Source organism: Eleutherodactylus coqui, chromosome 3 (genome assembly GCF_035609145.1).
Source record: "Eleutherodactylus coqui strain aEleCoq1 chromosome 3, aEleCoq1.hap1, whole genome shotgun sequence".
Classification (NCBI taxonomy): domain Eukaryota; kingdom Metazoa; phylum Chordata; class Amphibia; order Anura; family Eleutherodactylidae; genus Eleutherodactylus; species Eleutherodactylus coqui.
Window position 1 is genome coordinate 196084141 of NC_089839.1, and position 26996 is coordinate 196111136.

General features: G+C 46.3%; 1 protein-coding gene across 1 annotated transcript in view; it reads left to right on the forward strand.

The window, feature by feature from the left end:
- Nucleotides 1–398: 398 nt before the first annotated feature.
- LOC136620225 (tubulin tyrosine ligase 3-like) overlaps nt 399–26996 on the forward strand; it is a 57125-nt gene continuing 30527 nt past the window's right edge. Inside the window, exons 1-5 of the mRNA XM_066594931.1 lie at nt 399–503; nt 6643–6761; nt 9808–9919; nt 10740–10835; nt 11840–12010. Coding sequence (XP_066451028.1) covers nt 501–503; nt 6643–6761; nt 9808–9919; nt 10740–10835; nt 11840–12010 — 501 coding nt within the window. The 5' untranslated portion in view covers nt 399–500. The remainder of the gene's footprint in view (nt 504–6642; nt 6762–9807; nt 9920–10739; nt 10836–11839; nt 12011–26996) is intronic.

The following is a 26996-nucleotide window of genomic DNA, read 5'->3' on the forward strand; positions in this document are numbered from 1 at the left end:
CGAAAACAGTACACAATACGTGCAATAATATCTGTAATATGTATTTAATAATATTATTAAAATACGTACATGGATATATCTGCCATTCAATAAACAAGGTTATTTTATTCCCCCACTTAGTAATAGGAGTACCCCTATTTCGTGATAATGTTTTCCTCTTAATGCATTCCACATTTCCTAATATGGTGAGAAGCTTAAAAGGCGCAACCATTTCACCTTTAGAGGGGGGTCACGTTTGATAGTAACCTTACGTGCCAACATTTCACAGGGACTCGTTGAAAACTAGATAGTAATATTTTAGGATTAATTGGGAAAAAATTGTGATGAGTTTAGGTTACATTTTGGTAGTCGCTAGTTTGAAGTTGAATTAATTTCGCGCTTCACACACCCCTAGTCTAAGAATGGTTTAGTCTGATAGCTGACCGTCTCTCTGTGAGGGGGAAGCGATCCACTGCGCAGGTGCAGAGCTGTCACTTCCGCTATCGGGAGATACCGGAGCGATGGTGAGTGAGTAGGGGAGGATCCCGGCGGTACCGGCTGCGGTGTGTGGGACTGTTGTGGTTTTACCGTGAAGCGGGGAGAGGTGCGGGCGGGAGCGGCCATGGATAGGCCGCTGTCAGGGAGTGGGAGCGGCTCCTGGGTGGGTGAATCAACCGGTGGAGGGCGGAGGCCGCCTAGGAGTGTGCATGGGACCGATCCCGGGGGCTCCGGCCTCCTCTGAGGGCCACATCTCCATAGGTGCGGGGTCTGCATTGTGGGGAGCCGCCGCGCAGCGTCCTCTGCAGGTGCTGCCCAGCATTGCACAATATTACAGGAGCCAGGAAGTCCGTGAATGCTGCAGAGCCTGAACTCCCCCTCCTCCATGACAGACCGGAAAACTGTACAATTTAGGACTATTTGCACCAATGGAGATTTTGTGGCGTCTCTAAAGTCACGTGATGTGATATCGGCGCAAATTAAAAGGGATTTCAGGTGATATTAACAATAGACGGACGTCCGTCTCGTCACAACCGATAGAAACCGGTACGCAAAAATACGTGGGGAGCACGGAAGCGAATGCGTGCTTCAGGGTTTTGTTTGAACCCATCCACAGATGCTAATGGGGGATTTAAATGATATGTAATGTGTTTTCCCACCCGTGAGCGTGGCCCAGAATGGGGCGTGTTTATTTTTAAAGCACATCATCGCTTTCTGTAAGAAGAAAACTCCTAACCATTGGCTTGTCTGAATGCGCTGATGTGACTCAGCGGGCTGCGAGCGCTCCGTATTCAGGCATTACAAGGTATGGACTCAGAATCGGCTGGTATGAATGAGGCCCTTAGTAATGGGATGAGGAGTGTCATTGAGTGTCGTGCGGGGCCCTCGTCTGCCAGGAGAGGCGCTCTTGCTCTGTAGGGGTCTGGCTCCGTAGTCCTTGACACTCAGAGATCCGCAGTACTGCGGGGGCGGGGTCATTCTGCTGCTATCTGCATGATTACTGGCTGTCAGGGGGTCACTCAACTCTGGTGAATGGCGAAAAAGTTATTGTCCCGGTAGCCACAAAGTTTGTACCAGGAACCGTGTGTGTGTGTGTGTGTGTGTGTGTGTGTGTGTGTGTGTGTGTGATATATATGTATGTATGTGTGATATATATGTGTATGTATGTAGTAGTTACGGTATTGCACTGTAATCTGTACAGATCGACAGCTTCTCTCTTGCGCTCCCTTTATCAAGTTTGTGAGAAGGAAGATGGGAGACCCGGGCCCCCCATTCTTGTGATCAGTGGGGGTCTGAGCGCTCACCGATCATCAAGTTATGGGGATAACCTTACAATTTTGGGCTTTTAAGTGTTATTGACTGGAAGACTCCTTTAACCCCTTAAGGATGCCCCCCTTTTTTTGATTTTGGGTTTTTCCTCCCTGCTTGTGGGGGGAAAAAAATTGTACCTTTTTAAAAAAATTTTTTTTCCTATTTACATAACTCCAGGAGGGCTTGTTTTTTTGCATGAGTTGTATTTTCCGGGGGTACCATTGAATGCACCCCTGGATTTACTGGAAAAGTCTTAAAAATGTCTGCAGTGTCGTGAAATGGGAAACCGCAAGTACGAGCGCAGCCACCATTGATGTCGGTGAGAGCTGTGTCAGCCACTGCAGGGTGGAGGGGGCAGCGGTTTCCACTCCGATCCTGGTGAATCCTGGCGGCCTGGGTGACTCCTTTAAGGGGTTTTCTGGGCACAAAATGGTAATTGTGAAAATGCTGAAATCTAGTAGCGGCAACCTGTGCCTTGTATCTGTAGCCTTGTCTCCTCTTCTGCCGCTCTGCGTACTTCTGCAGTGAATATAGGGACAGACTATTAACTACAACTCCCAGCATGCGTAGAGCTCGTTTATTGGTCAGTGCTGTAGCTCCGCCCACAACTCATGTAGCTCCACCCACCAGTCGGTGGTCACTGAACCACCTTGTGATGTGGCTGGGATGAATGGAGAGGTGGCTGCACAAGGTGCCTGACTGCTTCTGTGCATAGAGAGACTAGAGAACATGTACGGCCATTACTCCTATCGTTCTCTGCCTGGATGCTGGCTGGCATCTGCTTTGCTAGACGGCCCAGAGGTCAGCGGACCCCCTCATTGTGGAGGTAGGTGGGACCCGACTCTTATCAGCCACTCCTGTGGATGTGCCATAAATGGGAATATCCCTTTAGATGAATGACTGTCCATGTAATCTATGAACACACCAGCGTGAGGCGCTGCTCACAGGAGGCATCCCTTATGCCCATACTGCCTAGTAGTGTGTTACATATGGGGTGGTAAAGATTTGGCCACTCCTATAAGGTATCCACATTGTGGCGGCGTGACTCTTAACATTACTGCGTGCCCAGATTTAGCCGTGGAGCCCCGTCCATAAACGAGTGTTTCTGTGCTGCGGCACAGTGAGAGCACATTTATTATTGATGCCGCAGCGTTCTCCCTTCCATCTCCGGTCAGTTAGAGCGGTCAGTTGCAGTCTTTAATAGCTCATTAATATGCAACGGTTTGATTTAAAGGGGTATTCCAATCTTATAAAGTGAGGGCATGTCGCCAGGCTGCTTTCTGAGACCCCCCTGATCCACTGCCCTGGTCTATTACCGCTTCCTCTCCACTGTTGATCCCTGCAGACTGGCACTGCCATCACCCGGCGGTGCGAGGAACTGCAGCACATCTCCATGCGAGTGAATGACGTTGGCTGCAGTTTCATGCATACTCGGGGCGCTACACAGATAACTTAGGGCTAACCACACTGCTTTATTTTGTATCTGTTTTACGTGCGGACTTCAGAAGTGTCACCTGGTCTGACCGCGGGTCTCCGGACTCGAACTGCAGAAGTCGTACACTTGTATGATGCTTGGAGTTTTGGTGCAGAGACCCGCGGTGAGGCCCGGACACACTTCCGAAGTCCGTACATAAAATGCATGCAAAATAAAGTAGTGTGGGTAGCCCCTTAGAACAGTGGTTCTAAGGGCTAACCTTTACAGCCTTGGCGAACCCCTGGGGAATTTGTTTGTACACATGGCACACCTCGGGGTGTGGTCAGATGGCGTGGCTGGGTGCATAGCATATCGTGACGTATATTTACCTCCATTATTCCAGTGGCCTCTATAGTAACGGCTCCCTCTTTCAGTGGCTCCAGTAGAGTGCTACCGATGCCCTCATAGTGCCTGCCACAGATGCTCCTAAAGGGCCCCAACCTCCTATTCCCCCATAAGTTTTGTGACCTTCTATATTCACCTAAATAAGCTATAAATCCTATACAATCAGGAGTATGAGCTGTGATCTCTACTATACCTGTGTGATCATCATCGTAACTGTTAGAGCAGTTTCTGTGTCCCCCTCGGTGGTAGGGGTCATGTAACGGCATCATACACACTGAGACACTGACTGGAAAATGAATCCATAACCCCAAGTAGATCTGAGTTGGTCAGAACTGAGATCACATGACCATCTGAGGCAAAGGTTTCAGACAGGAAGGAATGACCAACCCAGGTGACACTAGCTGACATATATACTGGGGGATAGCTACATCAGGAATTTAAAAAAAAAATCCCCGGAGTGGCCTTTAAAGGAGCTGTGCCAAGGGCCTAATAGGGCATGTACGTCATAGTGGAGACCCCCTCTGTGACCCGGAATACAGAGCCGCTCCGTCAGTAAGAGGGGCTCCCGTTCTGAGGGACCTTCTGCCGTCCTGTAATACCACGCTTCCACTGCAGCGGGCATGTATTGCTCAGGTGCGAGGATCGGGACGTACAACCATCAACTGTTCACCTGCGAGGCCACATTCTGGGAGGAGTTGTACCCGTTGACACACGCCCTTTAAATGAAATGTGGGGACGTAGGACCCCTTTTGCTGTTTATTATGGGGTGCTGTAATTACTTGGTAAGTGCTCATCCCTGCAGCCTTGGTGCATTCAGAGGTAATCTGGAGAATCTGTCCCTGCTCGGGTGAGCGGCTGGGGCGGTGTTCCTGGGTTTGCTGGAGATGGTATTTCTCGCTGTGCCCAGACTTGTCACATGCCCAGGAGCAAAACCTGGGATGTTTCTCATCCTCGGTACACAGGGGTTGGCTTATGAAGCAGATAAGGTCTGGAGGGACCTATACAGTGCACCCCGTACACCTTCAGCAACCCTCGGGTGAAGATCGCTTGCAACGGCTCCCCCATGCACACCAACTTTCAGTTATGTGTCTCTGGAGGTAAGCCACAGCTCTAGTATCAACTTATCTTCCGTCAGTGAAAGGATCGGGCATTGAAATTCCACATCTCCAATCCTTCTTGCCCCTGATACATCAGTCGTCTGACTCGTCAGCCGTTATTGGTGGGTTCACATAACTAAAGTCTAATGTATACGGGGGCCTTAAGTTGATTTTGCACAGTTTATATCACCTTTACCTTCGTTTAAAGGGGTTGTATGTCTACCGGACAGCACTCCCCCATAGGGCCACTGCGCTAAAATAACAAAAGGAGGTGTGCTTGCCCCTCCTCTGCTGAGGTCCAGCGCTGCAGTCCCGCTGTGATCCCAGTGGTGTTTGTGGCAGATGATGTCACTGGCAGTCTTATGACCGCTACAGTGTTACCGTTCCAAACTCTTGGCATCGTGGTACCAAGGATTTGAGCACTGATGCCAGGGAAACAGGCGGTGGCGTTGCAGCCTTCAGCTGCAGAAGTCAGCCCGACACTTGTCCCGTGTAAATGGGCCTTTATGGGGACAGTAAACATAAGGAGTTCATCCTCCATGTGCTGCAATTGTGCCTGCTTACAGAGAAGAGCAGTAAGGAGATGGAGGAGGCTTCGGAGACCCACAAGACCAGTTGGCTGAAGGCTTCACAACTGCAGTGTTTTGTAGTTGACTGACCGACCAAGTGAGGTTAAAGGGAATCTGTCCGCCAGCCCGATCAGCTAAGCTTATAGACTCAAAGCATCTTTTATACCCACCTTTCCTGCCGTTCTTCTGATATCAGCCCCAAAAGTCACCCTTGAAAGCATTTAGCAGCCTGTGCCAAGTAGTCTGCCTATTAAAGGGATGTTGTCCGGTAACCGGAGAACCCCTTTAGAGTTTATTTGTATGAGCCCACCAATAACAGTGGCCCGGACAACTTTCCAGCATGTATGGGGGCGGCGCAGCCTTCCCCACCAGTTGATGTTGCAGGGAAAGAATAATCGGGTCATTGAATTTCAATGTCTGATCCTTTTGTTTCCTGATGGATAAGTCGGCGCCATAGCTGTCCTGGCTATGACTTACCTCCTTTAAACACATGGCTGAGCAGAACATTAGTGTGTACGGGGATAGGCAAACAGTTGTATGATCATGGGAGTCGCAGGCACAGCGCCACTCATACGATTCTGACTGTGACTGGTACTGCAGCTCCATCCAGTGAACAGGGCTTGTCTGCAGTACCGAGTACGGCCATAACGCATGTATGGTGCTGTTCCTGGATAAACCGTGAAGGAGCGCCTCCATTCTGCTGAACGGTATTGGACCCCCACCGATCATAATGGAGTAGCGCTACATATTTAGACCTTGCATACATTAGTGAGCACTGCATTAGGTGGAACGGCAGTGCCCTGCTAATAAGTAACCAGGTGTCATTGTCCTCCCTATCCTTCTAGGTTCCCGGCAGGGTGTGTGCCCAGACGTCTGTTAACATAATACTCCCATCGTCCCAGCCCATAACACTCCATTGTTTTCCTCTCGTCCGTATGTATGTTGCATTGTAGATTTTGGCGCTATGCTATCTTTATTGTTTTTCGCGGCACCCTGGCCACCCACTGTGCTGGGGGCGACGTGTGAATGGGGCTGTTCTGCTATACATAGACAACTTGGAGGGGGACGCAGGACTTAATCCTTGCCACAACCCCTTATTCTCTGGGTTGGTTGGTAGTCGGAAGTTGGACCCCGCGGATCATCCTAGCGATCGGCCATCACTTTATAACACAGGAGTGCTCATTTACTTGTGCTGAGGGATCATATTTACACTTAGCGTGGGAGTGATTATGAAGAAGCCGGGTGTACTTGGCCCATAGACTTGGTTGTCTGCAGCATCCTTGTACTCCTTGCCTGATGACCTCGATAGATGTTGTATCTCCATGTCATTTCCACATTTCTTACAGTCCGTATTGCTTCTTCTTTTCAGTCTGCCACACTTCGCCCGTACCTCAACACAGTCCGCGCCACCTTACAGGCGGCGATGTGTCTGGAGAACTTCTCATCGCAAGTGGTGGAGAGACATAACAAACCCGAAGTGGAAGTCAGGTAAACCTGAATGACTTGTAGTCTTATCATGTGCGATATGAGTGCTGCTATAGCGAATGAACATTGGCGCTGCCTGTAGTAAAATACTCCCCCTGTGTTTTTTTTTTTCTTTTTGTATGTTTGTTTTTTATTCGTCAGTATGGATAAGCCTGGTTTCTGCCTGAAAACCATCAACAAGTTGGTCCACGACCACTGACAGATCAGTTCTCTTTAAAGGGGTTTTCAGGAATGAAAATTGTATGGGCAGGGATTGGTGTAATATAAAGACACAAGTCATATTTGACTCTTAAGTGGCCCCCAATCTGCGCAAGAGCCCATGTCCCTGCTGTAGTGGTCACATGCCATTCATTATGCACACCACTGCTCAGCCAATCACAAACTTCAGCGGTCACATGCTGTTTGTAGCAAAGTCTCCCGAGTTTGTGATTGGCTGAGCAGTCACATGCATAATGAATTGCACATGCTCGCCGCAGCTTCTTTCGGGGGTCCTGATGCTACTGCACTGGACAAGGGGCCACTTAAGGGGGTGAGTATATGAGATCTCTTTATTTTATGCCATTTTCCCCAGCTAAATATTATTATTTTTATTTTTTTTTAATTCCTTGACGTCCCTTAAAGTAGTATTTACATCTTAGCATTTCATAGCTGACATGGGAAACTGGGTGTTTCCCGACCACATTGCTGGTACTATGGAAACAGCCGAGGCGGCAGCCTTGCACTGTTTATGTAACTCCCATTGAAGTAAATGAGAATAACTGAAATGGCGTAGCACAACGCACTATGATGTTTCCACAACTCTCATTCACTTCTGTGGGAGTTACGGACGCAGTGTAAGGCTGCTGTTTCCGTAACACCAAGCAAAGTGGTCGGGAAACTCTCACTGTTTCCCATCTCGGCCATGAAATGCCTTTTTAAGGTGCCCAAAAACATAAGAACGAAGTTGGCCGAACCCGCTGATGTCTGCCATACCAGCTGATCATCTATGCTTCCGTGGGCACTCCGTGTCCTGACGGATGGCAGTTAGCTTTCAACATGGCCGATCTTTTTGTGCTGAGGGATCAAACTGGCAGCCAGTGGTGTTTAGCAGTGACTTACTGCCCTCAGGAAAGCCTTGATATTGCTGCTGTTTTACCGTGAATAGTGGACTTTGCGGTGATTCCCTCCTCTGAAGGGCCATTATGAATCAGTAAAGGGGGCTAGTGAGTCCAGGACCCCCTCTGCCCCCTCCAGCTCAGAGCCTTTGTGAGAGTGACTCACTCTTGGAGACTCATTGGTACATTACCAGCAAAGCTCATTGATTTCATTGTGCGCCCCCACATACGCACGTAGTCAGACCCTCCGCAGGACGGGGTCTGCAGAGTCTGGGTGGTCCTGTGAGAAGTCACCTGTCCATACTATGTTACCTGGTGGGGACACGTCTAGTGATGGCTGTAATCGCCGTACATGGAGTAGAGGAATTACGGCTCGTTCCGCCCCCAGACTTGTTTCTGAAAAAGAAGGAACCAAAATGTTCGTGAATAATGACAGCTTGTTACCGTGGAAACTGACGTGGCAACTCAACGCTTCCTTTTAGTAATAAGGAACCAATTAGGTTATTAAAGGAGAAGAGTCTTAGAGCAGAATTACTGCTGGACTGCAGGTAGGAAGGTTGGCTGACTGTCCTGGATAGTGAAGGAGTCCTTCACAGTGCAGCTACATGTGGCAGCCATTCAGGTACCGAGTCTGGGGTTCTCCACTAATGATATCTATCCAATGTCTGATCGTTGGGGGAACGGCTGCTGAGTGTCCCACTGATCCTGACCTCTCCACACCCTGAATTCTCCATGCGAATTAAACAGCAGTGAACATGCATGACCACCGCATCATTCACTTCTACGGGGCGGAGGAAGATTTCCAAGAGTATTGATCTCCCTTCATCCCATAGAAGTTAATAGATTGGTGATCACTCTTGTGCATTGTTGCTCCATTCACATGAGGAACTCGGGGTGCACAGATGTTGGAATCACTGGGGCCCCAGTGATCAGGGGTTTATCCGCTATACTTAAGATGGGGGGCTAAATGTCATTAATGGGAAAGCCCTATAAAGAGGACCTGTTTGCTGTCCCGAAATGTCTTTTAGTAATTAAAGGGGTTGTCCAGTTGAAAACGATTGATGAACTATCCTTAGGATAGCCCATTAATAGTAGATCTGTGAGGATCTGCTGTCTGGGACACCCTTTGATTATGCACTGAGCTGATTACTACACGAAGCAGGTAGCTCTGTTCCTACTGCAGTGGCCAGGATTGGTATTGCAGGCAGTGTTACCACTGAAGTGAATGAGAACCTTGCCTGTGATACCATGTCTGGCCACTTCAGTTGGAACAGAGCTATCTGTTTCCTGTAGTAATCAGCTCAGTGCATGCCACACTGGCCTGGCAAACAGCTGATCAGAGGGGATCCTGGACAACAGTGCCCTTCCGATCTGCTATTATTGGACGATTCAACTGGCCAATCTCTAACTGTATTATCCGTGAAATAACAATCCTAATGCATCTCTTTGTTGAACTCGGTTGTCGTCCCTCAGTTATTCCTCCTGGAAAACTTATAAATGAATTGACAATCAGGCTTTACCAGTTGGAGGTGTGTCTATACCCTCTCTGACATTGGCCAGTCAGTGCAGGGACATGCCCCTTTTGTTATGGGGAACAGTAGCACCCAGTTGGCAGTTTTATATAATTCTAGGGCGTATAACAAAGGAGCGACACAACATAGAGCTGTAAGAAAAGATTTGGTATTTTATGGATCACCAAAGTATTTACTAAAGTATAGATATTCAGGAGAGGGGCTTTAAATAATATGGTGTATTACCTTTCCCCTTCTCTGCTGGGGTGATAATCCACCTTTGTGGCTCCTTTACCCCCCTATTGTTTTCCTGGTATGTTTATAGAGAAGCCTATTGGGGAATTCTGCAGAAAATGCTTTTTCCGTCCCTAACAGCCAGTCTCCTCCCATGACTGAACGGAGACGGGACAAGCTGTTTCTTACAATCTCTGTGTTCTTTTTCAGGAGTAGTAAAGAACTGCTTTTACAGCCGGTGGTCATCAGCAGGAACGAGAAGGAGAAAGTGTTGATTGAGGGATCCATTAACTCCGTGCGTGTCAGCATCGCAGTCAAACAGGTGTGTTGCCGGATGATGATGTGATCTGCAACCTATGGCTCTTCAGCTATTGCAAAACTACAACTCCCAGCATGGTTGGAGATGACTGGTGTGTTGAGATAGTACCAAACGCCAAGTCACTTGTCATATAGATGTTTACCACTAGGTGTCTACTGAGACAAATATCCAATAGTACTCCAATAGACATGACTGAACGGGGTGGAAATAGGATCGCACTAGGACACCATTAAAAGAGTATACCAGGACATTAACTATTGAAGACTTCTCCTCTAGATCTCACTTACTGGCCTGTTGTCGCTACAGGGAGCTGGATGTTGTCGCTGGTCAGCGTCAGAAGTGTAATATCCACTTCACTCCTATTTAAATCAATGGGGGCACTGCCTCCTATTACACTTCCGGCTCCTCGTTGCGGTCAGAGCCAGAAGTGTTATAGGAAGCAGAGCTCCCCTTGATTTCAATGGGAATAAAGCTCGCTATTGCGCATCTTCCCTTGAATACCGATGACTACATTTGACTGTGTTGTAGGTCTGAGGATTGGTCATCAATGGTTACAATCTTGGAATACCCCTTTAAGATGGCCATAGATATCTGTTACTTGCATGAAAAAAATTGCTACATAGTATCTTTGCTTGTATTATGCGTACATACACACAAATGTACTGCATGGGGATTGGCGGCATGCAGCAAGTACATATCTCATTGCATACTTGCCTGTGTGTCTTATCCACGCGCACGGCGCCCCGCTACTTGTGGCAATGTGAGCCTGGCCATAAGCTTAGGCAGGAAGCTCCTATTAATGCTTTTTTTTCCCCTTTTTTAGGCTGATGAAATTGAAAAGATTTTATGTCACAAGTTCATGCGCTTCATGATGATGAGAGCGGAAAATTTCTTTATCCTGCGCAGAAAGCCTGTAGAGGTAAGAGTAATAAATGGCCTGTATGTCGCAGAATCTCATGACCGTTTACACTCAACATTCAAAAAATGGATATTAAAAAAAATCACTGGTTGTTAGTGATTAAAGGAGGTCACCAGGCCCCTGTCTATATAATTCATTTTTTTTGTATCTGCAAAGCATAAAACATGGAGAAACTGTGGAAGAAATGTTTAAAGGGACCCTGCCACCAGTTCCATGTTTAATACTATAAGCAAACGTCTCCATTTTTCCTTTGCTCTAGTTTGGGTTACTCTTCAACAGTGTATTAAAGGGGTTGTTTGGGTCTTTACTATTGATGCCGTATTTTCAGGCTTGGTCATCAGAATTGATTGGTTGGGGTCTGCCACTCTGGATATCTGCTGATTGCCATGCCCATTGGCAATGCAGACAGAGCCAGGAGCAGACATGAACGCAATGGGAGCTGTGCCTGCATTACCCAACCAGACCACTGCACTACGGACGGAGCTGTCTTCTGGCTCTGTGTCGATAATGACAGTCTGATATCAGCTGATCAGCAGGGATCCCCAACAGTGGACCCCTGCTGATCAACTATTTATGTCCTAACCTGAGTCCTCAATAGTGAAGTAACAGGCAACCCCTTTAACCCTTTAGTGTGACTATAACATATTTTAAGAGACTTCAACATGGCAGGTTCTCTTTAAGTGTACCAGAAATAAAAGGCACAGCATGCAGTGCTATTTTTGTCTGATAGTTTGCCGGCAGCATGAAGGAAACCTGATGGACCCCTTTTATAGTTGGTGCTGAACTGGGGGATTTTTCTGTATTTCTGACAAATCCTGCCGCATTCCTGCATACTCTGTATGGACGCTGTTGGCGTTCCACACTCCTCACAATGTAAATCCAGGCTGTATAGCTTTCCTGCCGGGAACCATTCTTCTTAGGAGCTGCCTGATGTGTAGGCGTAATTAGCTGCGCCAATCTGATTTGGAACTGTGTTTAAAGTGACGGTTTTATCTCGTTGCCAGGGATACGACATCAGCTTCCTGATCACAAACTTCCACACGGAGCAAATGTACAAACACAAGCTGGTCGACTTCGTGATTCATTTTATGGAGGAGATAGACAAGGAGATCAGTGAAATGAAGCTGTCAGTCAACGCTAGAGCCCGTATTGTAGCCGAGGAATTCCTTAAGAACGTAAGAGCAAGCGTTATCCCTGCTGAGGGGAGCAATACCCCGGGAAGGGATTGTATCCGGTGCATACCCCTTGGCGCTACCACCTCCCTCTCTTATGGCTGCAACTATGGAGATATGACCTGGTCCATGTTGGCTGCCCGGACCCCCTATTGATCCTGAGATTAAGGGGGCTCTGGTTTTCGTTGGGAGGGGGCCTCACATGCCGTTATTTTTCATTGAATTTGAATGGGGTATCCAGGACTTGGAATATTGATGACCTCCTCAGAATAGGTCATTAGTAATTGATCAGTGGGGAGCAGACTGAGAGCGACCGCTTCTGGTATTGCAGATCAATTCCATTCTTTTCAGTCGTAATAAGCTGCAGAAAAGTCATGTGACTGATAAATGTGACCTAGCAAGCCAAAGAGGCTGCAGCGCTTGTCCAAGCACCGTGGCCACACCATCAGCTGATTGGGGCTACCGTCAGTTGACCTCCCCACCTAACTGATGCTAATCATCTCTCCTAAGGATTAGAGATGAGGGAACGTACTCGGTAAGGGCGATTTCGCAATCGAGCACCGCGATTTTCGAGTACTTCACTACTCGGGTGAAAAGTACTCGGGGGCGTTGCAGAGGGGAGTGGGGGGGGGGGGGAGAGAGCTCCCACCTGTTCCGCGCTGCTACCCCCCGCTCCAGTACTTTTCACCCGAGTAGTGAAGTACTCGAAAATCGCGGTTCTCGATTGCGAAATCGGCCTTACCGAGTACGTTCGCTCATCTCTACTAAGGATACATCATCAGTGTATTGGTCCATTATAATCCATCTAATTGGGGTTGGGTAAATGCTGTCTTTGCCTATTGATTTATTGGTAGTGACCACCTAGAATGGTCACTAACCACAAAGACTTAGTTATCCCTTATTCACAGGTTAGGGGATAACTATCTGATCAGTGGTGCTCTAACCACTGGCAGCCCCACCAAGCGTAGGGGTCCCAAAGATCCCTGAATGGATGGAGCTGTGGTTGCACATGTGCACCACCGCTCTATTTATTTCAGTGGGACTGTTGGAAATAACTGAGTGCTCGTACTCCGCTGTCTTTAGGGAGCTTTCACACAAGGGAGTGTGATCTTGGTGTGAGATACTCAGACCATATCACACTTGCAAAGCTGGGATTTTTACTGCAAGCGCAATGCATTTTGCAAGAAAAACCTAAAGGGGTTGTCCCGTGAAAGCAAGTGGGGTGATACACTTCTGTATGGCCATATTAATGCACTTTGTAACGTACATCGTGCATTAAATATGAGCCATACAGAAGTTATACACTTACCTCCTCCGGTGCTGGTGTCCCTGTCTCCATGGCGGCGACTAACGCTGCCTTCTCCTTCCATTAGTCGCGCTTGCGCTGTCCGGTCTTCTGCTCTGTTGAATGGGGCTTCTCTGGCGTGCTCGCGCCGGAGAGCTGGTCTGCGCATGCGCAGAAGACGTGCGGCGCGAGCACGCCGGAGCGGCCCCATTCAACAGAGCAGAAGACCGGACAGCGCAAGCGCTTCTAATGGAAGGAGAAGGCAGTGTTAGTCGGCGCCATGGAGACGAGGACGCCAGCACCGGAGGGGGTAAGTGAATAACTTCTGTATGGCTCATATTTAATGCACGATGTATATTACAAAGTGCATTAATATGGCCATACAGAAGTGCTTACCCCACTTGCTTTCACGGGACAACCCCTTTAACGTTACATGTGCGTTTTTTCATGCACTTGAAAATCGCATGTTCCAATAGTAAAAAAAAATATTGCATTGCAATCACGTGAAACATGAATATACATGCAAGTACGATGTTTTGTTTTTTTTTTGTTTTTTTTTCCCCATTTGCCCCCATAGGGAATAATGGGCAATTCTTAAACCATCGGTCTGAGAGTAAAATCGCTTATGCGAGTAAACAGATTTAAATGAAGTTCTTTTCATGCGTGTATCTGACCACATTGCAGTTAGTCAGCTATCGCACGTGAAAATCGCTAGTGTGGGAGAAAGCATGCTCAGCAGGCCCATTAAAATAAATGGAGTGACAGCATTATCAATGGGGTTCCCAGTGGTCAGACTACCACGGATTAGGTGGTTATCCCCAATCCTTTGAATAAAGAGTAATTTACAGGGGTTGCACCAAAATGACCACAGGATAGGTGATAATTAGAGATGAGCGAACACCAAAATGTTCGGGTGTTCGTTATTCGGAACGAACTTCCCCTGATGCTCGAGGGTTTGTTTCGAACAACGAACCCCATTGAAGTCAATGGGCGACCAGAACATTTTTGTATTTCGCCGATGCTCGCTAAGGTTTTCATGTGTGAAAATCTGGGCAATTCAGGAAAGTGATGGGAACGACACAGTGACGGATAGGGCAGGCGAGGGGCTACATGGTGGGCTGCATCTCAAGTTCACAGGTCCCACTATTAAGCCACAATAGCGGCAAGAGTGCCCCCCCCCCCCCACTGTCAGCATAAAGATCGTTCTCCTCTGCCACAGCTGTAACAGCTGTAGCAGAGAAGAACGATGTTTGCCCATTGAATTCAATGGAGCCAGAAAAACAACAGGTTCCACTGAATGCAATGGGCTGCCCGCGATCGCAGGATGAATGGTCGGAAAGGGGTTAAATATATAACCCCTTTCCTGCAATTCATCCAGAAATGTGTTACACTAAAAATATATACCGGCGTATAAGGCGACGGGGCGTATAAGACGACCCCCCAACTGTTACCTTATACGCCGGGAATACAGTGGAGCAAAGAATAAAAAGCATTACTCACTTTTTCAGATGATCTGCGGCGCTCCTGCAGGCTGTCGCTCCCTCCTAATCCACGGCAGAGTATTCCTTTCTGCACGAAAGGCTTGAAATCCCCGCCTCCAGAAACACAGCCAATCACAGCCAATGACAATGATGTCATTGAATGGCTGTGATTGGCTTGAAATCCCCGCCTCCAGAAACACAGCCAATCACAGCCATTCAATGACATCATTGTCATTGGCTGTGATTGGCTGAAGGCACATGTGTTTCTGGAGGCGTGGATTTAAAGCCTTTCGTGGAGAAAGGAATAGTCTGCCGGGAACCAGGAAGGAGCGACAGCCTGCAGGAGCGCCGCAGATCATCTGAAAAAGTGAGTAATGATTTTTATTCTTTGCTCCACTGTATTACCGGCGTATAAGGTGACAGTTGGGGGGTCGTCTTATACGCCCGGTCGCCTTATACGCCGGTATATATTTTTAGTGTAACACATTTCTGGATGAATTGCAGGAAAGGGGTTATATATTTAACCCCTTTCCGACCATTCATCCTGCGATCGCCGGCAGCCCATTGCATTCAGTGGAACATGCTGTATTGCTGGCTCCATTGAATTCAATGGGCAAACATCGTTCTTCTCTGCTACAGCTGTTACAGCTGTGCCAGAGAAGAAGGATTTCTCTTCTATATGTTCTCAATGGGGTCAGCGCTGCTGCCGCCGGCCCCATTGAGCGCATATAGAGAAGATTTATGGCCCTAAGAAGGACCGTTGGGGTTCTTGACATCTAAAATACTCCTAACACTCTCCCTATAGCAGCTCCAACACGATAGCGCTTTCCCTAAACTCATGTCAGAATGCATCCATAGCGAGCCGCGGGAGGGGCAGATTTCAATACTCGGGTGACACCTTATCTCCCCAGCCACTCACAGCAGGGGGGTGGTATAGGGCTTAAACGTTGCAGGGGGAAGTTGTAATGCCTTCCCTGTCTTTATATTGGCCAAAAAAAAGCGCTAACGTCTCAGGGAAGAAAGTTAAATTAACCAGAACACCGCATGGTGTTCGTTACGAATAACGAACATCCCGAACACCCTAATATTCGCACGAATATCAAGCTCGGACGAACGCGTTCGCTCATCTCTAGTGATAATCTGATCGGTGGGGTCTCATCACTGAAACATCCACTGATTTTGAGAAAGGGGGTCCCATTTTTTTCCCCCTTTTTTCATCACTCTGCGGTCGCTGTGCTCACCTGCAGTGATGTCAGATTGAAGGAAGTGGCGCCTTGACTTTTTATTGCGGCTCATGCAAATAGAATACAAGCGCTTGTCCGTCTCCAGCAGTTCTATTGGAAAATAATGGAGTAACACCATTGATGCGCAACCATCACTGCATTCAGTCCTCCATACTGCAGATGCAGGGTGTGTAGTGAGCCCAGAGTGAGGAGGAGAGGGGGCACATGGGACCCCCGTTCTCAGGATAGGTGGGGGGGCTCAGCAGTGAGATCCCAGCAATCAGATTTATCAGCAATCCTTCGGATAGGTAATAAGTTGCTTTTAGTACAACCCCTGTAACTATTATTTCATGTACTGCTCTAACAATTGTCCTTTCTCCATCTGTCTTGCAGTTTTAAAGAACGGTTGCGGACAGCGGATGTGACTCCCTCGTTTTACTCCTGGATCTCTGCATCACTGCCCATTGTGGCGGGGAATATAAAAGGGCGGAGGGAGGGGGCTTGCATTTAGGTGCAGAATTAAGGAAACGGTGAATGTCTGTCAGGTAGACCTCAGGGGGAAATGTACATGGCATTTACCTTCATTCCAAATTCCCCCACAGGATGGGACAGAATATTTTTATTGTTATTTTGAGAGAAAATTTATGTGCTTGTCTGAACCTGTAATCTTCTTCCGTTTTTTTTTTTCCTCTTCCATTTTTATTATTGCTTTAGATTTCCTTTTCGTTCTGCAGTTTCTACAAAGAAGGTCCTTTTTAAAGTGATTTTCAATAAGTGCCCAAAACTGGAACCTTCAGTGGCACTGAAGAGGTTACTCGAGTGCATTATCGCCTCTCTTTCTGTCTTTATCTCTTTCCATTCCCTTTTTTCCCCCCCTAAATGATTTTGTTTTTTGGGGGAAAGCAAAGTCGACCAAGGATTGAGTGCACAATACACAGCCTGGTGCATGTATTGTAAGCTGCCCTTCCACAAGCCCGTCAGCGGGACAGTTCATGGTTGTTACGGACAACACCTATATACGGCAGCCATCTTTTCCAGAGGTACTTTAAGGCTTACCGTACTGCCCGGCCTCACTCGCAGTTGTTAAAAAGGGAGATTATGAACCCGCAGCTTTCACACGTCAGGAAGCCTCTCGTCTATATTTGCACTCCATATGGACTTTTTGCCAAATCACAGGGTTTGTCTTATGACGGTGTAACTGAATAGTAAGAGCACTGGTTCCCCCTCCCCCACCTGCAATTGGCAACCTTCAAAAAGAATACAAAAAAAATCATATTCTGTATATTCTGCTTTTTTTGCACTTAATGTAGATTTTTCTTATTCAAAAATAAAGCCTTTTTGTCCTGTCTCTACAAGTTTTACTTCCCTCTTTATGGTTTGCTTGTAGGAAAATGTCTTCTGTTATTACATCCCTTCCCCCTCCATAAAAAAAAGAAATATGCAGAACACCACTAAAGAGTTAAGTTGGTTAAAACTAAGGTGCTATATGCTATATCCATCAAAATTAAATTGACCCTCCGGGCCTGGAGAAACAAAGATGGCCGCACAAGCTTCTCTGACTACCTGATGTACACTGTGCATTAGTATAAATCGTTGGTTTCAGACACTCCACCTGCTTTGAATTAACTGGAGCTGCCAGTCAGAGTAACATGTAGTGTCTTAGACTAACGATGCATGCTAATGTACAGTGCATGAGGTAGTAAGAGACTCGGGTGCTGCCATCTTTGATTACCCAGGCACGGAGGGTCACTTTAACAAATTGCAGAAGAACTCTGTTGGCGATACTCACGCAGCAATAGTCTTGTTTTTAGGCTACTTTCACTCAGTCTTATTTGTAAGCCGAAACCAGAAGTGGAACTTGCAAAGAGAGACTACAATTGTAAGATTTGTACCTCTACTTCCGTAGTTTCAGCTTACAAATGCTGATGCAAAATACTGCTGCCCCAAAGTGGCTTTATTCTGAGTGTCTCGTCACGGTCTGTGGTCAATGCCACCAAATGCTAGGTAATGTATCTTCATCTGCCTAGAGGAATTGAAGAAGTGACAACCTGCTTTAAAAGACAATAGCTACTGTAATGCTTCCTCCTCTGTATAAGAATATACTATAATTCTGCCCTCTATATACAAGACTGTAACTAATCTAATACTGCTCCTGTATACAAGAATATAACTACTATAATACTGCCCCCTATGTACAAGAATAGAACTACTATAATACTACCCTTTGTACAAGAATATACCTACTATAATACTGCCTCCTATGTACAAGAATATACCTACTATAATACTGCCCCCTATGTATAAGATTAGTACTACTATAATACTGCCCCCTGTGTACAAGAATAGAACTACTATAATACTGCCCGCTATGTACAAGAATATACCTACTATAATACTGCCCCCTATGTATAAGATTAGTACTACTATAATACTGCATCCTATGTACAAGAATAGAACTACTATAATACTGCTCCCTATGTACAAGAATAGAACTACTATAATACTGCTCCCTATGTACAAGAATAGAACTACTATAATACTGCTCCCTATGTACAAGAATAGAACTACTATAATACTGCTCCCTATGTACAAGAATAGAACTACTATAATACTGCTCCCTATGTACAAGAATAGAACTACTATAATACTGCTCCCTATGTACAAGAATAGAACTACTATAATACTGCTCCCTATGTACAAGAATAGAACTACTATAATACTGCTCCCTATGTACAAGAATAGAACTACTATAATACTGCCTCCTATGTACAAGAATAGAACTACTATAATACTACCCTTTGTACAAGAATATACCTACTATAATACTGCCTCCTATGTACAAGAATATACCTACTATAATGCTGCCCCCCATGTACAAGAATATACCTACTATAATACTGCCCCCTATGTATAAGATTAGTACTACTATAATACTGCCCCCTGTGTACAAGAATAGAACTACTATAATACTGCCCGCTATGTACAAGAATATACCTACTATAATATTGCCCCCTATGTATAAGATTAGTACTACTATAATACTGCATCCTATGTACAAGAATAGAACTACTATAATACTGCTCCCTATGTACAAGAATAGAACTACTATAATACTGCTCCCTATGTACAAGAATAGAACTACTATAATACTGCCTCCTATGTACAAGAATAGAACTACTATAATACTGCCCCCTATGTACAAGAATAGAACTACTATAATACCGCCCCCTATGTGCAAGAATATAACTGCTATAATACTGCTCCTATGTACAAGAATAGAACTACTATAATACTGCCCCCTATGTACAAGAATAGAATTACTATAATACTGCCCCCTATGTACAAGAATAGAACTACTATAATACTGCCCCCTATGTACAAGAATAGAACTACTATAATACTGCCCTCTGTGTACAAGAATAGAACTACTATAATACTGCTCCCTATATACAAGAATATAACTACTATAATACTGCCCCCTATGTACAAGAATAGAACTACTATAATACTGCCCCCTATGTACAAGAATAGAACTACTATAATACTGCCCCCTATGTACAAGAATAGAACTACTATAATACTGCCCCCTATGTACAAGAATAGAACTACTATAATACTGCCCCCTATGTACAAGAATAGAACTACTATAATACTGCCCCCTATGTACAAGAATAGAACTACTATAATACTGCCCCCTATGTACAAGAATAGAACTACTATAATACTGCCCCCTATGTACAAGAATATAACTACTATAATACCGCCCGCTATGTGCAAGAATATAACTGCTATAATACTGCTCCTATGTACAAGAATAGAACTACTATAATACTGCCCCCTATGTACAAGAATAGAACTACTATAATACTGCCCCCTATGTACAAGAATAGAACTACTATAATACTGCTCCCTATGTACAAGAATAGAACTACTATAATACTGCCCCCTATGTACAAGAATAGAACTACTATAATACTGCCCCCTATGTACAAGAATAGAACTACTATAATACTGCCCTCTGTGTACAAGAATAGAACTACTATAATACTGCTCCCTATATACAAGAATATAACTACTATAATACTGCCCCTATGTACAAGAATATAACTACTATAATACTGCCCCTATGTACAAGAATATAACTACTATAATACTGCCCCCTATGTACAAGAATATAACTACTATAATACTGCCCCCTAGGTACAAGAATATAACTACTATAATACTGCCCCCTAGGTACAAGAATATAACTACTATAATACTGCTTCCTGTGTACAAGAATATAACTACTATAATACTGCCCCCTATGTACAAGAACATAACTACTATAATACTGCCTCCTATGTACAAGAATACAACTACTATAATACTGCCCCCTATGTACAATAATAGAACGGTCATTATATGAGGACTCACTGACTGTTGGCCAGGACATGATTCCATCTCCTGGTAAATCCTTTTCCACAACCCTATTACCTATTGTCCTGTTCTCCCCCCTCGCTGTAGAGCTGCGCTGGATGCCAGTCTATGACTAACCGCAGTTCCTGTTCTGCTCGGTCTGGTCTTTGGTTTGCTGCACAGAAGGGACATTGATTTTGGGCGATCATCAGCATTTACATGAGGAAGTGGTTTTGAATAGTTTTACTATTTTCTGTGATTTGGCTGCATGGAATTTCCTTTTCTAGAGCAACCAGAAACTCTGAAATCTGCGGTCGGGTTACGATTTTATTTTAAGCTGCTGACAGCAGACGCCTTATTTGGGGGAGTGATATTATATAATTATATTTGGGGGGGATTCAATGGGGTAAAGGTTTTAAGTGTATTCAAACCAATTTATGTATTTACATTAAAAAATACAGAAGTCAAGCCTAAAGCCAAATTTGTGGAGACCGTGCATGTTTTTTTTTTTTGCGGGCCTGGCTTTGGAGTTGCGCCAAGGTGACTTGAATAGTTTTAGGAAAATAGAAACCCCTACCACCCCTAACCTCTTTCCCTTAACGACTCTCTTTAATTGGATATGTGACCTCCAATATCTCACATTCAAAAATCGTGATAAAATCTGCGCCATTGTTGCATCTTTTTACACTGATCCGCAGCAGATTTCACCCCTTCAATTGAAAGGATGAAATCTGCTGCAGATCTGCAAAAAAGGTGCAGCGTTTGTCATTGTTTTCATGCAGATTTTCCGCTGTGTCTAATACCGTGTTTTCCCGAAAAAGGTCTCACTATCAGGGTAGGACCTAATTGGGTTTTTGAGAGAGGCTTGAAATATGAGGCCTCCCCAAAAATGGGACCTAGCTAAAGTGCCTAGTTAAAAAAAAAAAAAAATCAATACTCACCTGGTCCGCGGCGTCCCGATGGTATCCAGCGGCGCTGCGTCCTCCTAGTCTTACAGCTGATCTTCTGCTAATGACGGGGCTTTGAATACCACGCCTCCAGCAAAGCGAGCGCTGTGATTGGCTAATCGAGCGCTGGCTGTGATTGGCTGGCGCTCGATTAGCCAATTACGGCGCTCGCTTTGCTGGAGGCGGGGTATTCAAAGCCCCGTCATCAGCAGAAGATCAGCCGTGAGACGAGAATGCAGCGCTGCCGCGGACACCATCTGGAAGCATCGGGATGCCGCAGACCACGTGAATATAGTCCGTCTGTCCCCTCCACGAAAATAAGACACCGTGCCCTTTGGGGGGGGGAATTAATAGAAGACAGTTTCTTATTTTTCAGGGAAACACGGTACCCTAAGGCCTCCTGTCCGCGGGCACGCACTGTTTCCCTGTGCAGAATCCCGCAGCGGATTCCACCCGCCCCGCAGACATGAGGCCAGAAAATACATTATACTCACCTTTTATAGCAGGCGTTTTTATAGTAAAAGTGGGTGCTTTTCTTGAGGAGAGGCTATACCATCCCCCTATCCACTCACCCCCTAGGTGTCCCCACACACTTTTTGGGTGCTCTCCTTAAGGAGACACGACGCCGCTTCTGACCCCCTGTTATAGGCCCCTTACATACTAAGCCAGAAACCTACTGCATACTGATGAGGGGCAAACACCCCCAAACAGTCAGTCTATGCCTGGTTTCTGGCTTGGTTTAATATTCCCAATAATTGAGAACTTGTTATCAGGTCACTTTGTATTGAAGGAATGCTGCCATCCAATAGATGGCGCTGTAGAAGTATTTTTTTTCCACCTTTCTGATTAATAGCAAAACTGCCACGCATTTCACTGGGAAAGAAGCAATCCTCTGCTGTGGCTGTCAAGATCACGGAGTTTCCCCCCATTGTCTTCAATGAAAGACCTCGCATCTTGCGCGCTTAGGATGTGGTGCGATGCTACTGTCAGCCCCGTTGAAAACAATGGGCGCTGTGATGCGAGAGCACGCACAAAGATAGGACATGCCGTGATTTGTTTCTCACGACACGTGAAAAGATCGCTCATGTGTATGAGCCCCTTTAAAAAAAAAAAGAGAGGGAGAGGGAACGAGAGAACGAGAGAGAACACGAGAGAACACAGAAAACACATCGCCTGTATGAATATACTCTTAAGGGTGGATTCAGAAGACCGGTTTTTACACCGAGCCGATATACGGTGTCCTCATCTGCAGGGGGAGGAAGCTGGAAGAGTCGGGAGCAGGAACTGAGCTCCCGCCCCCTCTGCACCATTTGCAATGAAAGGAGGCGGGATGGGGGGGGGGGGCGGGCTAAGTGACAAGAAATAGCCCTGCCCCTGTCCTGCCTCTCCTCATTGCAAATAGTGCAGAGGGGCAGAGAGGGGGCGGGAGCTTAGTTCCTGCTCTTGGCTCTTCCAGCCTCCTCCCCCTGCAGATGAGGAAGACGTATATCGGCTCAGCGTGAAAACCCAGCCAATATACGGTCGTCTGAATCCACCTTAAGGGTCATTCACACGGGCGTATGCAGTTTTCACAGACCAAAGCTGTGCGTATTGCAGTTTTCATGCGAGCAAGAAGGCCCTGTTGCTTTCACGCATATTCTCTGTGTTTACGTGGCGCCATTGACTTTATGGGCCACTTTTGGGCTGTAATACTGCGATTCTTTTTCCCCCATGTACATACTCCAATGGAAATCAAGTAAGATCCTCCTGCGTATGACAAGCGTAAACATACGCGCGTGGCATGGAGCATGAATACCGCTCACATAGCCCCTTATTACAGTGTTTACTGATTGTCACTGGGGCTTCTCATATTAGCATTTGGACGTGGCGGCTTCTACCTGTTCTGTTTACGGGCGTTTAAGCGGTTTTAAATGCAATGCGTCACCTATTAAAAATCAATGGGGAGCGTTTTCAAAAACGCGGTAGAACTTCGTGTTCATCGGGATTGAAAATGAAAGTGATGACGTCACCGGCCTGCGCCGCCTGCGGTGTTACTCTGCTAAAAGCGCAGTAACAACACAGACAAATGCGCAGACTGAACGCTGTACAAAGCAGCGCCGCCACTTTTACACAAACTCCTGTGCGAGAGGCCCGGGGGCTCCTCCATACTGGCGATCGCGATTTTGCAGTGAGAAAATGGCCTCTTTGTTCCTGTGATTCTTGAGCGTCAGCGCTGCTTTTTCCTGAGAATATCGCATCGTTGCAATTTTCTCGCATAATAAAACCTTTTAGTGCAAAAGTCAATGGGACTTTCTAATGTTGAGAACGCACCCGCCGTGTAGTCGGCTGGCGGCCATGATTCTCAGGCGCGGCTCACATACACAGGTGTGAATACGGCCCGCCGTGGGCTAGGCCCGGCCTCAGCCCTGCTGCCTGCTCTCATTACTCATAGCAACCAATCAGCATGCTGCTTTCACTTTACCAGAAAGGAAAGCTGCGCTCTGATTGGTTGCTGTGGGCCACATGGCCTGTGTGTGTGTGTGATTACTGTACTCTGCTCTAGGGTCAAAACTGCCTTCACGAGTACTTTGCTAACTACAGAGGAGAGCCTGACTCCAGACACAGGAAATGTCCTGATACCAAATAACTGCCTCGCTGTGTGGGGGAGGGGCGGAGTGGTTAGCAAAGAAAGTGGCGCAATGTACAATCATTTCACAATGTCCTCCTCTCCACACCGCAGCTGATGGCGGAGCGCCGAAAAAAACAGGGTTAATTTACGTGATGCAGTTTTTGTTGTGCTTTTGGTAAAGTACTGCAACATGTGGATACCGCTCCGCCGGCTTCACACAAGTGTATTTGCATGAGCATAGTATTTAAGCGCACGCGGCAGCATATTTTGCGCCTGCAAGGCACACAGATGAAATGGCTAATTAGTCTTAACGCGTTCCGAATGTGTTCTTTTACCTGCGCAATGACAGTGTTTCACGCATGTCCTTGCATATCGCGAGCACATTTGCGCATCTCCATTGACTTCTATGGAGAGCTTTGGTGCGCAAATATATAGAACGTGCCCCGTGTGAACGCACGCACCCGGTTTAGTTTTCACTTAAAAGGAAAACGATTAAATTCGGCTGTGGAAAAGCTTTCTCTTACAGAATTACGGACGTCTTGCGGAATAATTGCAGATTTCTAACATACAGAAGATATAATTCCACGATTAACAGTCTGCGCAAACGCAATAAATTCCACAAGATGTTCCGCAGAAGGCATTCTGGAGTAAAAAGCGCAACAAACTCCGCCCTGATTGATGAGATCCGCATCTGCGCCGCGTCCTGCGGTTAATTCTGTCCTGTATGATGGGCCCCTTACAGAATTATTCTCTGCAAGCGAAATGTCAGATTTACCAAAATTTCCAGGTCATTAAGGCCCAAACGGGCTTGGTCCTGAAGGGGTTAAACATGTCCCAGAATGCTCCAGTATTGGACCTGCGGTACAGCTTCTCTTCCCTCAGAAGGCTGCAGCGTAGCCCCCACCCGGGAACAGCCTCCTGTGGATAAAGGGCCGTCCATGTAATATGTGGACAGCTGAAGGCTGCCGCACCGGCTCGGCGTTGTCACGGATACAAGGGTCCTGCAGGCTAGTTTCACACGGGCGATTGTGGCAAAATCGTGTCTTTGTTCCCTCGATTTTGAAGCGTCGGCGATGCTTTCCCTGGGAGTAATATCGCATCGCTGCCGCCCGTGATGAAATCTCGCTAATTTTTTTTTTTAGCACAAAAGTCAATAGGACTTTCTAATGTTAAAAGCGCGTTGCACAAAAATCGCCAGTTTGAGCGTCGCGATGCTATTAAAAGGAGGCTCCAGAGGGAAACGTGGGAGGTAAAAAAATGCATATCGCAGAGAGCTAGGACATGCTGCGATTTTTGTTTCTCTCAACATCGCATGAGTGAAAACAGCGCTAATGTGAAGGAAACCACTGAAAATCACTGGTTTCATAACTCTGCTTTTATACTCACTCTCGCATCACGCTAAAGTCGCGCAATTTTATCGCCCGTGAGAAGGCAGACGAATAGTCAGATGGGGGTCATCTTCGTGAGAGTGTTACGCTTGCCTATATTAGCCATGTACATTTTAAAGAGATTCTCCAAAAACGTCTGAACTGTGGGGTCAATGGAATCTCATCGGCCGATCCTCAAACCACGCCGGCGCTGATTTATCGAAAGGAGCCGTGAAATGAAAAGTGATCCCCCTCCTAATATTCCTAGTCATTCCTATGGAGAACAACATCCTACTTCCCACTACGGCGATGTTCACGCAGAACATGAGAGAGATGACCCAGGAGGAAAGGTGGGAAAAAAGAAATATGGACATTTTAAAATGGATCCGTTAAAAACGGACACTAACGGAGATTAACCCTTTGCAATCCAATTTTGGATTCAGGGTTTCCTAGGGGGCTTTCTCTTTCTGCCATTATACAATGGTGCCATCTGCTGGCTACAGCCAGTACTGCAGTATTGGACATGCTGGAGAGGCCCCTGACAACAGAGCGGCCAGTAATATACAGTAAGAATACCCTGCCGGACGTCTTCCGACATCGGAAGCTGTACAGCCTTCAATCAGAATGTCTTCAGACGTCAGTGGATTGGAAAGGGTTAAAACGGAAAGAAAAGCATCCAGTTTTGATGGAGGCATTCAAATAATCAGGGATAAAAATGTTATTATTGTTTTCTGTTTTTACCATCCGTTCTCTAAAATTTTTACGGATCCGCTAAAAACTGAAAACAATTGGTGGTGGGGACATAGCGTAATACTCATTGTTGGGATCAGCAAGGGCTCATGGGCCAGACACCTACTGCTCACACTTCTGTGCCAAGTCTTGGTGTCATGGGCTATTTAGGAATGACCCTTTTACTAGTATTACCTAGTGTAGCCAGTAGGTGGCAGCATTGCACTGAGAGAAACTGAATCGTCAAACAGTTTATAAGGGTCGGTATATCTTAGTGTTTATTCACACAAGGCAGATTTGGTGCTGAAACTTCTGCAAACAAAAATCCCTTTATACATTTGAATGCAGTTATTTTGGCAGCAAGCACTTGGATTTCTCCAAGGCCTGTTCAAGATCAGCTCATGTCTTTCCTGAAATACACTGTGCTGCTGTGATCACACAGTCTGGCTACATAGTATGGGTTGTGTACCCCTGGGCCATCAGGGAAGAAGAATTGTAAGTCAGGTGATTTGGCAGGGTGGACCATGTTGGGGCTGCATCGGTATTGTATCCTCTGACCCCTTTGCAGTTCTTCCACTATAGCTGCGAGAGACCGGTCTCACCACAAGCTGCTGTAATGACCCACAGAGGTCACAGGGTGTTATGTGCATTGTTTTCAGACAGCTTTGGAAGATTAGAGACTGTTGTCATATACTGAACAGCCACTTTACGAGACCCCCATCTAGTGGCACGTTGGACTCCTTTGGCCTTCAGAACTGCAGTAATTTGTCGCGTTGTAGACTCCACTGGATGATAAAATCATTCTGCAGGAATATCGGCCCCTGCGGACGGGAAGCTTCTTGTAGTCGCTACAGATTAGATGGAGGTGCTGACATGTTCTGACCAGCTGACAGGAAGGGGTCTTCGAATGATGCTTACGCCAAATTCTGACCTCTAAAGGTGCAACAGAAA